Raw genomic sequence first — 14674 nt, 5'->3', positions numbered from 1 at the left:
CTTTTTAAGTCTGGATGAGAAACATTGGGATTTCTTCTCTAGCAATTTAGCACACAAAGCGGTCTTGTTCTTCGGTTGTGACTCTCTTCAATGAGAGCAATAATTCTACATAAGTCTTTTTTTTTATTAATCCAACATAAGTAATTTTTTTAATTTTTTTGGATCACACCGGAAAATCGTGATTTTACTACTGAACACAAAATTCAAAAGAAAATAAATCGCAGCAGTCGTTTATTCTTTATTATCATGTTTATTATATTACAACAAAAAACCTTATCTTAAAGTTGTATACCAATTTTTATCCTTGCAAGTAATTTAGTCAGAAATAAAGAGTGATTCCATATAAGTTTGGTTATGTGTATATCAGATGTTGCCTTACTCTCTTATAAAACACCCTGTATACGAGAATTCGCTAAATATATTTTCGAAAACCACATAGCATCTTAATCACAATAGATACATATAAAACCTGGTCCAAACCGCATCCCAAAATCTTTTTTAGTTCAAGAGATATTCAACTTTAAATTTACCCTAAAATTTTGCTTGTCCCAATAATTATGTCCGGCAGTTTATTTGACGAAATTGTCCAAAAGTAATGTTAAACGGGTCCCCCGCACGGTGGAAAGACCCAATATAAAATGTTGGACATTGACTTAAAAATAAAATTTTAAATTAAATAATTTTGGTAGAAGATTTGAATTACTTAAAGTCCAGACCGTTATATGTTATCCAACTCAAAAAAATATTTTTAATTATATGTCTGTTTGAAAAGTTTCAAATGAGGATATTACACTGACTTAATTATGGTATTAATTTCTTGTGAAACAACCTAGTTTTATAAAAACTGGCAAAGACATTAATAATTTTTTTTAACCATACATATTAGTGCAAACGATTGTTTTCACTTTAAAATAAAAGATATATATAGTCACAAAAGTTTGGGAGAACAATTGTACATAAGAGACACATAATCATTTTTTTGCTGCTAAATACTATATTTAGTAGCAAAAAAATGTGTATGTAGAAAAATAAAAAAATGGCCAAAGTTGGCCAAGACTTTAAATATATCACAAGATAGATTAAGCCTTTCTAATAACGAAACTAATTTAACATCTTGCCCCAGCTTGCCCCCCTCTAAAAATTTCCATTTAATATATTACTAATACATGCTATACTAAAATCAAAAACCTTTTCAATTCCAATAAATTAATTTAAAATTTTTAGAGTCAAATTATCTTTATTTTTTTATAAATTTATTAATATTAATTATTAATTGGATAAACACAAAATGACGCTAAAATCAAAAACAGATACAGGGTACTACAAATATATGGAAAACTTATAAACCATTGGAAAAGAAAGAGGGTTAACATGAGAAAATGCTGGAAATTATTTTCAAATTTGTAGAATGGCCGCTAGAGGGCGCAACTGCTATAAAAAATAAGAAAATGGAGTTTTTACACAACTTTGCCTAGATAATTAATTACTATAAATAATAGCTTCATAATCTTCAGTAAATTCTGAATATTTTTTGTTAGAACCATTTTCCCCTATCTGCCATTTTAAAGTGGTGCAGAAGGTTAGATCTGCTTTTATTTAACTATTAATAATTCCGAATTGATGGACAAAGACAAACTAACGGGGCTCGTTTAAAAGACCGTTTATTTTACTCTATATTATATCATAAACAATCAGTTAGCTTTTGAACGTAGATGCTAGGGGCGCTGTCTTACAAATTACGAAACATTGTATTTTTTAAAAAAAATAAATGCGATGGTATATGTCATTTTAGCTGATAGTAAAGAGTAATGAAAGCTTAAAAATCAGTGAAAACCGCATCTTGATATCTTCTTTCAAATCGAAGATATTAGCAAAGTTATATTAAATAGGTTGAAAATATATGTAAGCCCTTAATTACCATATTTTTAATAACACGGTATCAGTAGCCTTAGATTTCAGTGGTAAAATCTAAAGCTATTTCTTTTTAAAAGGATCAAAACTAAAACATTCCACGACAGTTTGGCAAAGTTTATAAGCATTTAAAACTTTGAAGATTTTTCCAAACATACTATATTTTTAGGTCACCCTGTAGATGGTTTGTAATGAGCCAACCACTTTATTTCATTAAAGTTTAAAATTGTTCTGTTTATACATTATTACGGTATATAAAAATCATTTTTTCGTCTTTTGGATTAAAAGTGTTGAGAAGAAAACCTCATGTCCAACAGCTCCCATAAGCTCGTTCCACTGTGCCCCGGATTCCGAGCGTCAACTCATCGGCCCGGAATGAAGGGGTTTGACCTTGGTCGAGATCGATTCGGTTATCCAGTAGTAATGTGTCAATCCCGCGGATCCCGCACGATAAATCTCGCAACTTCGATCCCGCGGAATATCAGAGGGATCCCGCATTTGCGGGATTGCATTCCCTAATCACTATACAATTCATTTAACCTAAAAACTGGTAAAACAAAACTAAAGTGTCAAAACGAATGATAAGGTCAGGAAAAAAAATAATTGTGGCAACTTGACATTTTTACAGCTATCACCTGGATCCTCACCGGGAAATTTAAATTCCAGTTTGTCGGCCCGGCGCCAAATACGTCCATCGTTAGCAACAATGAATTTAAAAATCGCGCCCTCCCAAAAAGTTTAATTGGCATCACCTATATAAATTTGTTACTTGATAAGAAGAAACGGCGAATGCAGATTCTGTGGGGAAGATGGGGAAACACCAGTACACCTCATCACTGAGTGCGCCGAGACGACAACCATTCGTGCCATGAATTTTGGTACGACTGATATTGGAGATGGAGAACTACCCTCTATAAAACCGTCCCAGATACTGGCTTTTGTCAAAGCCCTGGGACTGTATGATGAGTAATGATTCAAGAAAGGGGGACACAATGGATCTGTAAGGTCGAAGTGATTAACCCCCCTCCCACTCATTCTAAATTCTAAAATTCTAATAAGTTTGGTTATGTGTATATCAGATGTTGCCTTACCATTCTCGGTATAATTAAAGTTTATTCAAAAGCAGGATTGCATATTATCTTAGCTATGTGGTTTTTGTCAAATAAAAAAAAAATAACTTCACAGTCTTCACACATTACTGCGGCATTTAGCCTGAATATTTATTTTCAAAGAACCTTGTACACGCTTCAGCACACTTCACTTTTTATACCTTTACTTTACTACTTCTTCTAGACTTGTAATTTTAAAATGATGAGAAGTTTCAGAGGTTGATTATTATTTTTCTTGTAATTTTCTTTGCATTTATGATTAACTGCAAATAGTTCTCAGTAACTCGCAAGGAATTTCAATATAGGTACCTACTATTATTGGAAAATTATTTTCCTGTGGCGTAATATTGAGATTAAAATTGGTTTCGCAACATTTAAAATGATATTATCATAGATTTATTTCAAAGTTTGTATTATAAAGGAAATATCATTTTAGTAGATCTCTAAAAAGTCAAAATTTTGACTGTAGGATTTTCCTTTCTAAAATATAATTACTTTTCACCAAAAAAAAATTAAAAAATTGTGTGTTTTAATTATTTTAATATTTATTAACGTAAACATCATTTTTATTTACATTGCACAGGGTGAGTCTCGAATAAGTGCAAATACTTCCAGGGCTTGTAGATCTCAATAAAAGAGACATATATTTGATATCAATGAAACTTTTGGTTACGTAATCCAGAGCGCGATTTTTAAATTCATTGTTGCCAACCATGGACATATTCGGCGCCGGGCTGACTAACTGGAATTTAAATTTCGCGCTGGGTATTCCGGTGGTAGCTTTGCTGTAAAAAATGTCAAGTAATCACATTTATTTATTTACTAACAAAAAAAAAATATTTTTTTTTTCTTTTTTAATTTATTTTTGTTTCCTAACATATTTTGATTAAAAGAAAATATGTAAAAGTAGGCAACGCTGTTCCGGTCAAGTTTAATCACGTGACTAAAAGTTTATTTGAGATGAACTATACAGGGTTGTTCACCACATACGACACGGAATATTGTGGCTAAACGATTAGATTTTTACAAATTGTAAGTTTTGGGTTCGTTGAAGGACTATTAGAACTACAATTTAAAAATATTTTTACAAGATACAGAGTGTCCCAAATAAATAAAAAATTTCAAAGTTGAATTTTTTTAAATGGAACACCCTGTATATTATTACATTTTTAGTTTCTACGATTAAAATAAAGGTAAATTTGATTAAGGTTTATTACACTTAAACCTTACCGTTTTTGAAATATTTTCAATTTTGTGAAATTGCAGTATAAATTTTAAGGCTTCATTTCTCCGAGGGTATCAAAGTTTTTAATACTAAATATTTACTAAAGTTTATTTATTGATCAGTTATTGTGTTGCAATAATAAAAATTCTACCTTATACAGAGTGTCTAAATATTTATTTTAAATAATAATTAGCTTTAAACGGCAATAACTTGTTTAATTTAAATGGAACACCCTGTATATTTTATGAGAATCAGATGCACAATTTAATTGTCTATCAAATTGTATTACACCATTTTTTACCTATCTCTTCAAGTTTTCGTAGAAAATGCATTTTCTTGTAATTTAGAACTCATTTATCAATATACCCATGGAATACTGACATTTTAGATTATTTTTAAAGATTACAGATACTAATATTGTCGATATAGTTTATTTATTTCATTAAAAAATAAAAAAACTATTTAAATATTTGTTAAAGAGGACCAATTAATATGATTCCGGTATTCAAACTACATTAATTGACTGTTTGCGTTGATTAATAATAATTGCTCCAAATACTAAAAAACTGAATTATGTATGTGTATTAGACAGTGTAGTAAAAAAACTAACACCTTAAAAATGATATTTCATTTTTTGACAAATGCTTATTTATAACAACAGAGACGTTCATTTTAATAACTTATTATTATATTGATTTCTGATTCAAATCCAGATTTATTTAGAATAATTTATTAACGAACACAATTAAGTATCGGGCGGAAATATTGGTGGTATATTTAATTAATGGTATTCTCTTTTATAAAAATTTAAGTAGTTTTCTTTTTGCATACAAATGGGCTAGTAATATTATCGTTTTACTAAAAACGATAATATTACTAGCATGTACATTTTGTACATTTGTTGTTTTAAAAACAATCTAAAATGTCAATATTCCATGGGTATATTGATAAATGAGGTCTAAATTATAAGAAAATGCATTTTCTACAAAAACTGGAAGGGATAGGTAAAAAGTGATATAATACAATTTGACAGACAATTAAATTGTGCATCTGATTCTCATAAAATATACAGTGTGTTCCATTTAAATTAAACAAGTTATTGCCGTTTAAAGCTAGTAATTAAATTCAAAATAAATTTTTAGACAGACATTAAAAACTTTGATACCCTCGGACAAATGATGCCTTATAATTTATACTGCAATTTCACAAAATTGAAAATATTTCAAAACCGGTAAGGTTTAAGTATAATAAACCTTAATCAAATTTACCTTTATTTTAATCGTAGAAACTAAAAATGCAATAATATACAAGGTGTTCCATTTAAAAAAATACAACTTTGATATTTTTTATTTATAAGGGACACTCTGTATCTTGTAGAAATATTTTTAAATTGTAGCTCTAATAGTCCTTCAACGAACCCAAAACTTACAATTTGTAAAAATCTAATCGTTTAGCTACAATACTCCGTATCGTATGTGGTGAACAACCCTGTATTTTCTCTTTACAATTAAAAGAAATGTTTTTTTGGTTAAATTTTGTAAACCATTGAATCTTTTCTGGGTTCTCTTTCTTGAAAATTGAATCTACCCCCTACCTATGTTACCATACTATCAAGAAACTATTATTTTTTAACCAAAAACTTACAAAAAAAGTTTTCAAAATATTGTTTTCTCGCCAAACAAACTCATTGGCGTTTCTGGGATCGAAATATAATATCTCCAGTTATTTAAGACTCATCCTGTATTTTATAAAAATTAATTTCAATGTGATAAAATTCCTATAACTATACTTATTAGGCATTAAAGCTATAACTGTAATTTGATCAAAAGACAATGAAGTGACATAAGCCTTCAACGATATTTCTTTAAATATAACGATGATACTGAGAAAACCAACATGAGTATGATGTCATTACGGATCATCAGACCAGACATCTAACCAGACAAAGTAATAGATATTTTAGGACTGTAGCGAAAAAATAATGTAAAATATTCGTTAAGAAATATGCACATTAATGACTAATTGGCTTTAGGTGTCATTGACTCAAGTTGTGGTTGTTGAAATTCCTTGATTTTTTTTATTATTTTTGCAAACCTCAGCTGGCATTATGCATTATAACAATAACTGATTTAGTAATTACATAGTTGCAATATTTTTCATATTAAAGAATAACACCGCAAGGCAGTGGCGGATTGGGGGGGGGGGAAGGGGCGGTCCGCCCCGAGCCCCGTCTTTTAGGGGGCCTCCAAATCTTAATATATTTTTTTTAATCAACTGGCAAACAAGGTCAATACGTGTTCAGTAGTTAGGAAGCAGTTTGTAGGTGGACTATGCAAACCATACGTATACGCCAACTATAAACAGTATATATGGAAGCAGATATTTACTTAATTATCAATTATCAGGCACCAGTAGTTGTGATTGGCATTTTCTAATTAGGTAATTAAATAAAAGGATAATTTTCTTTGTTTAAAATATCGAATAATTATTATTTTTTATATATTTTGAGACTGAATTTATTTATTTTAGCTGTTAAGTTATTTTTCAATGATTTCATTATTTATTTTTACTGAATAAACATTTTAAATTACATCCAATGCACAGCATAACTTGTATTCTAGCTTCTTTAACCGATGATGAGCAGTGAAGTCTTTAGTGTAACGGGGGCCACGGGCCTGAGACAGAGAAGGGGTCCCTCGGATCCTGGAGGACTTACAAAATCGCGATGTTTTGTCGCGGTATTTCCCTGGAACGGTAGCGAAAGTAACGCGGCTCATATGTGGAACCGGTATTTTCATCACTTTGTCATCATAAGTTGCCATTAAATACATGCAAACATTGTTTTATTACATCAAATTGCATTCGTTTTTCAATTTGAAAATATTATAAGCTTTAAAAAATTGATGTTATCGCTTTTCTGCAGCCTTTTAGAGCTGGGGCCCTTAATACTCCTAGGGCCAGGGCCCATCAGGAGTATTAAGGGCCCCCCCCCCGAGAAATCCTGAATTTTGACTGAACGATGACTCTTGGCTAAATATTAATTTTTATTTGCGTGTGATGTAGTAAAAATTATTTTTCATTTTTATTTAGTTAATATTATATTATTTCTGTGTTCAAGAAATGTGTGTTAGTTACTAGTTACGCTAATGTTTGTGGTAGAGCTTAAATTAACAGTGACACTATTGTGATTTATCGAAAACTTTTCACTAGTAAGTGACTATACAGGGTGGTCCGAACTGTATTCAGGAAACTTCGGTAGCATATTCTGCAGATAAAAATAAGTAAAAAAGTTCGTATAAATGTATATCCTTAAATGTTAGTTTCGAAGATACAGGGTGTAAAAGTTTCATTTTTATTTCGATTTTTTCCAAATAATTTTAAATTAATAAAAAGATATATCAAAGAGCCAGGCGTCTTAAAATACTTTCGAGAAAATTATGATAAAACAGTTTCTGTTTTTCAGGTTTTTTGAACTTTTGGCACAAAAATATTTCAAATTTATGATTTCAGTCTAATAACTATTTAGTCAAGATGTTAATTTATGTCAATAAGGACAGAATATAATTATTATCAATATTATTGATAATTTAGATTCCAAATATCTCGAGAACCATTACTCGTAGCGATTTTTACCAAGAAACCTTTTTTACGTAAAAAACGTCGTAAATGTATATTTATTTACTCAGTAATTATATACAGGTACGGACGAAAAGTTATTAGTCATCAATTAATTTTAAAATATGAATCATATTGACATCAAAATCAAATTTCTCATGCCAAAAAACTCCCAGACACCATATTTTCATCCAAATATTGACGTTACTTCAGAAATTATTTAGAAAAAATCAAAATAAAAATGAAGCTTCTACACCATGTATCTCCGAAACTACGCATTTTAGGAAATACATTTATACGAACTTGCATGCATGTGGTAAACCGGTCATTTATGAAATTAATTTAAAATTAATTAATTTTGTATTTTTTCCTTCATGCATTTTTGCTTTTTTTCTCTAGTGATTTTATTTTATCAAATATTATGTTGTTGATTAAAATGATATGAATACAATCTCCTGCCTATCCCTATTGTATTGTTCGTACATTTGTGATTATTAAACAAGCTACATACATACAATATCTTCATTCTTCTTTGTTTATTTACCCAGGGGTATAACATATAACTAACAAAAGAGGTCATTTTATGGTTCAAAACCAGCGCTATTACATCAGATATAGACTTGTTATTAGTGCATTGTACTTGCTTTTACAACCATTATGCAGATTAAACATTGTTTATGAGGTTATACTGGGTGAGACGGCATTCCACTGGCTGAAAAATAAGATTTCAACTAACTAGTAGCTTTTGGGTAGCTGTCAATTATACTATTATTAGAAAACTAACGTTATAATCGTTTAATTTTGATTAATGTTTCACCAAATCTAGATCCTTCTTCTTATAATAAGAAGATACTTATTATTTTTTATTTATTTTAATTTCAAATTATCAAACAAAGTTTACACAACACATTTTCAGACGATGACATTAATATATGAATCCGTAAGTGTTGTTAATGTATGTTTTGTTACAACAACCTTTCGCAGAACTCATATTTTTTATTACAAAAAGCTTACAAAAAGTTACAGTAACTTAATGGACCATTATTGAGTCATTGTAGGTACTAAAAAATGTAACACGAAAGCAAATTATCACGGAATTAGGCAAATTAGAACCATTATACAAGATATTATACCAAATTTTTCAGGGAAATTGGATTATAGTGTCTGTTTTATTTTATTTTTTTGTTATTTTTTATTAATTTTTTTGAATTGAAACTTCTTTACGCTCGTTGGGAGTAAAAATTCAAAGCCGTGACACACGAGCTAGCGAGATGGCACGCGAGACGAAAAGTGGTAACGATCGTAAACAGCGTTATATGTCACTTTTTCAAACATGTCCTGCAATTTAATAGCTGTTAGTAAGAAGTATAATAATAATAGCTCCCGTTTATAGCGTTTGACGCCTTGGGAGTAGCAAGGTACATCTTGCCATACTAGAGCCGTTCGGTATACAAAGAAGGTAATGTGGCTAGCACTACGCTTCAACCGCCTATTATTACCTCAGGATTGTGAATCCCAAGTACTCATTTGAGGCTGAGTCAACCTAGGTACCCAAACTATTTTTATTTTAATAAAAAGGTATTAATAAATTATACAAGTTCGATACGAACATCACAAGTATAAAGTGTAATTGAAAAAACAAATAGACTTACCAGTAATAAATTTCTGACTTTGACTGGTCTGAGCTTTACTAAACGTCACTTTCCTCCGGGCTTTCAAGATTTTCCTCCCCAGATTTTTAACAGGAACGTCAAACAGTCCGCATGCAGTCGTTTCAGATTTTTTATTCTGAGTATTCCGATCATTCTCTATGTTTTCCCTCACATCGTCTTTGCAATTCTCCAGATCTTCGATGGTCTTGATATCGAACCCAAACTTTTTGAAAAATCTTTCCTGGTCTTGAAGGTACTGTTCTTGTAGAAGCTTCTTAGTGTCATCTGAGTTGGCCTTACCGAAAAGACAACGTTTTGTTGATGAGGATGTTGGTTTTTTATGCAGAGAAATCCTGTTGAAAAAATTCTCGTGGATCCTTGGATGAAACAGTCTTTTTTGCTTGCTTTCCAGAATAATGATCTTGCAAATGTCGTGAGTAGTGTTTTCCATGGCACTCAAGTTATAAAAGCACAAATTAAAATTAATTGAATTGGAAATAAAAAACACTGTAAAATAAGCGGTGTAAGTAGCGTACTGTACCGGTAGTACTCTAGAACTCTGAGCTCGACGGACCCCAACAGCTGGCGGTGGTGGTTCGGCGATTAGTGGCTTAAAGTTTGAGTTTTTAGTACAGGTAGCTTAAAAAGTTCCCCCTCCAGTTCGGCTTAGTAGTACTGTTTGGCTGCACATGGGAATATAGAGCTCGACAAGAATAAAAATGGCATTATGTGACTGGAATTAGTAAACTATTAAGTTGTTCTTTATTAATGTTAATCTCTCTTCTTTATTAATGTTAATTATACAGGGTGAGAGTCTTAAATAAGTGCAAATATTTCTAGAAATTAATAATATTTCTATAAAAATCTATACTAATATATAAAATCCTTAAGTGACTGATATACTGATTAATCACGATCCTGCTCAAACCACTCAACGTAAGAAGCTCAATTTTGGCATACAGGTTGATTCTAGGGTGTAGAGGTTCGATAAGGAGGGATTTTTCGAAATTCCAGTTCCAAGAGGGTGAAACCACCCCTTAAATATTACAATATTTTTTATTTAAAAAACGGCCAAGTTTCCGAAAAAACGCTTAAACACCTATATTTTATTTTGTTTTTTTACATATTTTAAATTTTTTTAAAAATGTATACAGGATGTTTCGAAAAATCTGGTCATTGATTAATCACGATCCTGCTTAAAGCGCTTGACGTAAAAAGCTGATTTTTGGAAAACAGATTGACATTAGGGTGTAGAGGTTCGATGAGAAGGGATGTTTCGAAACTGGAATTCTAAGGGGGTGAAACTATCCCTCAAATATTAAAATATTTTTGGTTTAAAAAACCGGTGAGTTTTTCGGAAAACCTCTTAAACACGTATATTTTATTTTGTTGTTTTACATATTTTTTATAAATTTATACAGCGTGTTTCATAAAATATGACCATTGAGTAATCACGATTCTGCTTAAACTACTTGACGTTTAAAGCTGATTTTTGGCAAACGGATTGACTGTGGAGTGTAGAGGTTCGATAAGGAGGGGTTTCTCGATTCTCAAATTCCAAGAGGGTGAAAACGGCCCTCAAATATTACAATATTTGTTATTTAAAAAAACGGTTAGTCTTTTGGGAAAACGCTTGGACAAGCATAATTTATTTGGTTTATCATAATATGTAATTTTGATTTTTTTTAAAAAATCATACAGGGTATTCCAAAAAGTTGGGTAATTTCTTAACCACGATTCTGCTTAAACTGCTTGACGTAAAAAGCTTATTTTTGGCAAACGGATTTTTCGAAAGTCAAATTCCAACGAGATGAAACTACCCCTCAAATATTACCAAGTTATATAATATCGCCATATTGTTTTTTCTCATGCTGACATAAATGTGAGAAAATTTTGTCCAGTTTGTATTGTTAATGGAAATTCTTGCTTTGCTTTATCATCACCATTACAAATGATTAATTCGACGCGAACGAAGTCGCTGGTACACGCTAGTATCTCTATAATTTAAAAATATTTGAATTATTTTAGTTTTTACTTATACAATATAATTTTTTGATAACATGGCAACATAGGTAGCAGATTATATACACAGGAAAGAAAACCTAGAAAAGATTAAGTAGTGGTTCTCAAAATCTAAGTAAAAAATCATTTTTTTAGAAATTTTCAATGCAAAATAACTTGGTTATTTTGGACTTATTTGAAAAACGGTAAAGAGGAAATGTGTTTCTTTTATCGAGTTCTTTTTTACCAGCTCTGAAAATATTTGCACTTATTTAAGACACACCCTGTATATTGTTTTATTAGGAGTAAAATTGATATTTGTGGCGAGGCTGTACGTTTAGCAGTACAGGCGAGGCACAAAAAAACATTTTTACTCCGAATAGAACAAGCAATTTTTTTTTCAAACGTCACAAATGATTTTTTAAACGATTTCAAACGTTGCAAATAGTATAAAAGATTTAAAAGTAATATTTTGAAAGTAATTACATATCGAGGAACTATGGTTACACCTGATTATAGTCGTTGAATTTGACACTTTTTGTCAGTTTGATCTTTTTAGGCGTTGAAATTACTTTTTCATATTGTCAATCACGTCGCAAAAATTAATACTTTTGTGACACTTAACTTCAATTTATAGCATTTCAAAAAGTTTTTAGAGTAAATATAGAATTTTTATTTCTGCTATTTTTATTCGGTGTGAGATATAGGTACCACTATGGTACTAATAAACCATGCAATCATAAAAATTTACTGAAGCATGGAAACAAGGTAAAACACAGTATACAAAACATAATTATAAGTCTGCAATTTGAACATTTTTTTGTTATAAAAAATTCAGTAATATACCATCTATTTTTGGCATTAAGGACTATACAAAAGGTATGTACATAGGTTGTTAAAATGCTTTTGAAAAGTACATCTCATGATGATTTGGAATAGGTTTGGAATTATAAAAAATCAGTTTTGTATATTTTTTGGCAATTTTAATAACAATTCTAGATTAACTACATTTTTTATCATGCTGTTGCTCTGTGTAGAAAGATATTATAAATAAGTACATTAGATATTAGATGGATCAATTTTTTATTAATTATAAGTTATCAATGATTTTGTTTTGCTTTTGTGTTTTTCTTTTCATTTCCCAAATTTTCTTTCAGTTTTTCTTTAGTTTTTCTGACTCAAAGTAAACAACAGAACAATAAATACGTTGAAGTGTAGGTGATAAATTAAAGATAGACCATACACGTGCGTCAATGTTTACAAAATATACGTTAAAACATATTTGGAATACTAAAATAAGGTGTGTTCACACCGGATATACGTTATATTTTGTCGCTTGTTGGACCTATCCCTTTTAGGGATGGACAGACAGGCCCTTTACAAATAATAAAAAAATATATTCGATAATTAGTAATACCGGTAATACTAATAACACAGATAATACTGTAGTTTTAATAATTGTAATACCGTATGATAAAAAAAACAGCAGTACAGTGTCCTGTAAAGTTACGTATCTAATGTCTATTTGAACTCATTCATTTATGCAAATGTATTCGTCTGTTGCAAAAATTGTTGATATAAGTTGGCCACTATATCGAAAAAAAAATAGAAATATAAACAGAGAAATTTAAAATTTATATATATTACCTATATGTTAAAATAGCTGAATCTAGAACACCAACGTCTTTTACCTCAATTAACTAAAACAATGTAGTTCCGCCCTAGATAAGCAGGGGAATAACAAGTGCATTTGCCACCAAACGGTGAGAATTTTTTGAAATTGTTCCACCCTATGAACTTTACTTTTAAACAGAGTTGCCACATTGTGATAAATATTTTTAAAAAGAATAAATCTTCGAAGAGTTACTGCAGAAATTATTTGGAAAAATCGAAATAAAAATGAAACTTCTACACCCTGTATCTCCGAAACTAACCATTTTAGGACATACATTTGTACGAACTTTTTTACTTATTTTTATCTGCAGAATATGCTGCCGAAGTTTCCGGAATACAGTTCACATCACCCTGTATATTTGCTAGGATTTTCCAAGTTCTTCTACCAGCGTATTTAACATTTCAGCTTTTGTTATTCCGTCGTTTCCTCCTGGTTTTTCATTTTTCATTTTTTTAAGCGTTTTTTCTACTTTTTCGCGAGAACTTCTGGGGCGTCATCTTCTGATAGGGGCTTTGATAGTCTTTCTTCGTGTATGCTTTCTGGGGATTTATGTTTATGTTTATGTTTTTGTTGGTTATTTTGATTATGCAATTAGCTGCTTCTTTCCGATTATGCGGGATTTCTTTGCGTTTTTGTAAACTACGTATATGAAGAGGTTGAGTTTGGAAAACATTTGAATATTTCCAGTACTTTTTCTAGATCTGGCAACTGTGCTATGTCCGGCAAACCATTCAATCCTGCGACCTGTCGTTACGCCAGCGTTATCAGAAGATAGATGGCGGTGACCCGCGACAAATAAATTATTTCTCTTTAATTTTATGCTCCCCATTTTAGTCCGACCGACCCAACCTATGCCGTTTTGGTAGAGTTGCGTGAGAACTGGGTACTGCAAAGTGCACCGAATAAATTAACCAATTTTCGGCAGAATTGTCGACTTGTGTAACTTTCATCTTTAACGAGCTAATTATAACATTTATTTATTATCATTTCTCTAAAAGGTGCATTACGTTTGCCAAATTTAACTTTATTTTTATTGAAGGTATATTCTCAATATGGAGTACTGCCAAAAAACTTTTGATGATAATTTGGAGCTACCTCAAAAGGAAACACATATTTTTGTTAATAAAAAAATAATTAGTGTATTAAAAGCATTTAAATAAACAGAAATTTTAATAAGGTTGTTATTTACATATGACACTGTATGACCAAAAAAAAAACGGCGTCAAGTTGGCTTGCAAATGACGATCCATCATATAATTTTCAATACTGGATGTAAAATTCTGGTAAAAATAAGATTTATTTTTCATATTAACATAGGTTCGATTCTGCTTAACTTCATAGGTACAGGGGGTTAAAATCTTCATTTTTTTTCGATTTATTATTATTTTCTTCCAAGTGCTTTTAGCAATTCGAATGAAATTTTGAGGGTCAAAGTTACTATGAATGCATATGAGTTATAATTGGAATATTTTTCTCAAAAAAAATA

At 30.5% G+C, this 14674-nt stretch overlaps 1 protein-coding gene across 1 annotated transcript in view; it reads right to left on the bottom strand.

Moving 5' to 3' along the window:
• Positions 1 to 10105, bottom strand: part of LOC115890364 — a 31170-nt gene extending 21065 nt beyond the window's left edge. Inside the window, exon 1 of the mRNA XM_030910572.1 lies at positions 9513 to 10105. Within this exon, the coding sequence (XP_030766432.1) occupies positions 9513 to 9963 (451 nt within the window). The 5' untranslated portion in view covers positions 9964 to 10105. The remainder of the gene's footprint in view (positions 1 to 9512) is intronic.
• Between the last annotated feature and the right edge of the window lie 4569 nt (positions 10106 to 14674).

Source organism: Sitophilus oryzae, unplaced genomic scaffold (assembly GCF_002938485.1).
Source record: "Sitophilus oryzae breed Bouriz unplaced genomic scaffold, Soryzae_2.0 scaffold_863_pilon_pilon, whole genome shotgun sequence".
Lineage (NCBI taxonomy): Eukaryota > Metazoa > Arthropoda > Insecta > Coleoptera > Curculionidae > Sitophilus > Sitophilus oryzae.
This window is presented reverse-complemented; position numbering and strand designations above follow the sequence as displayed.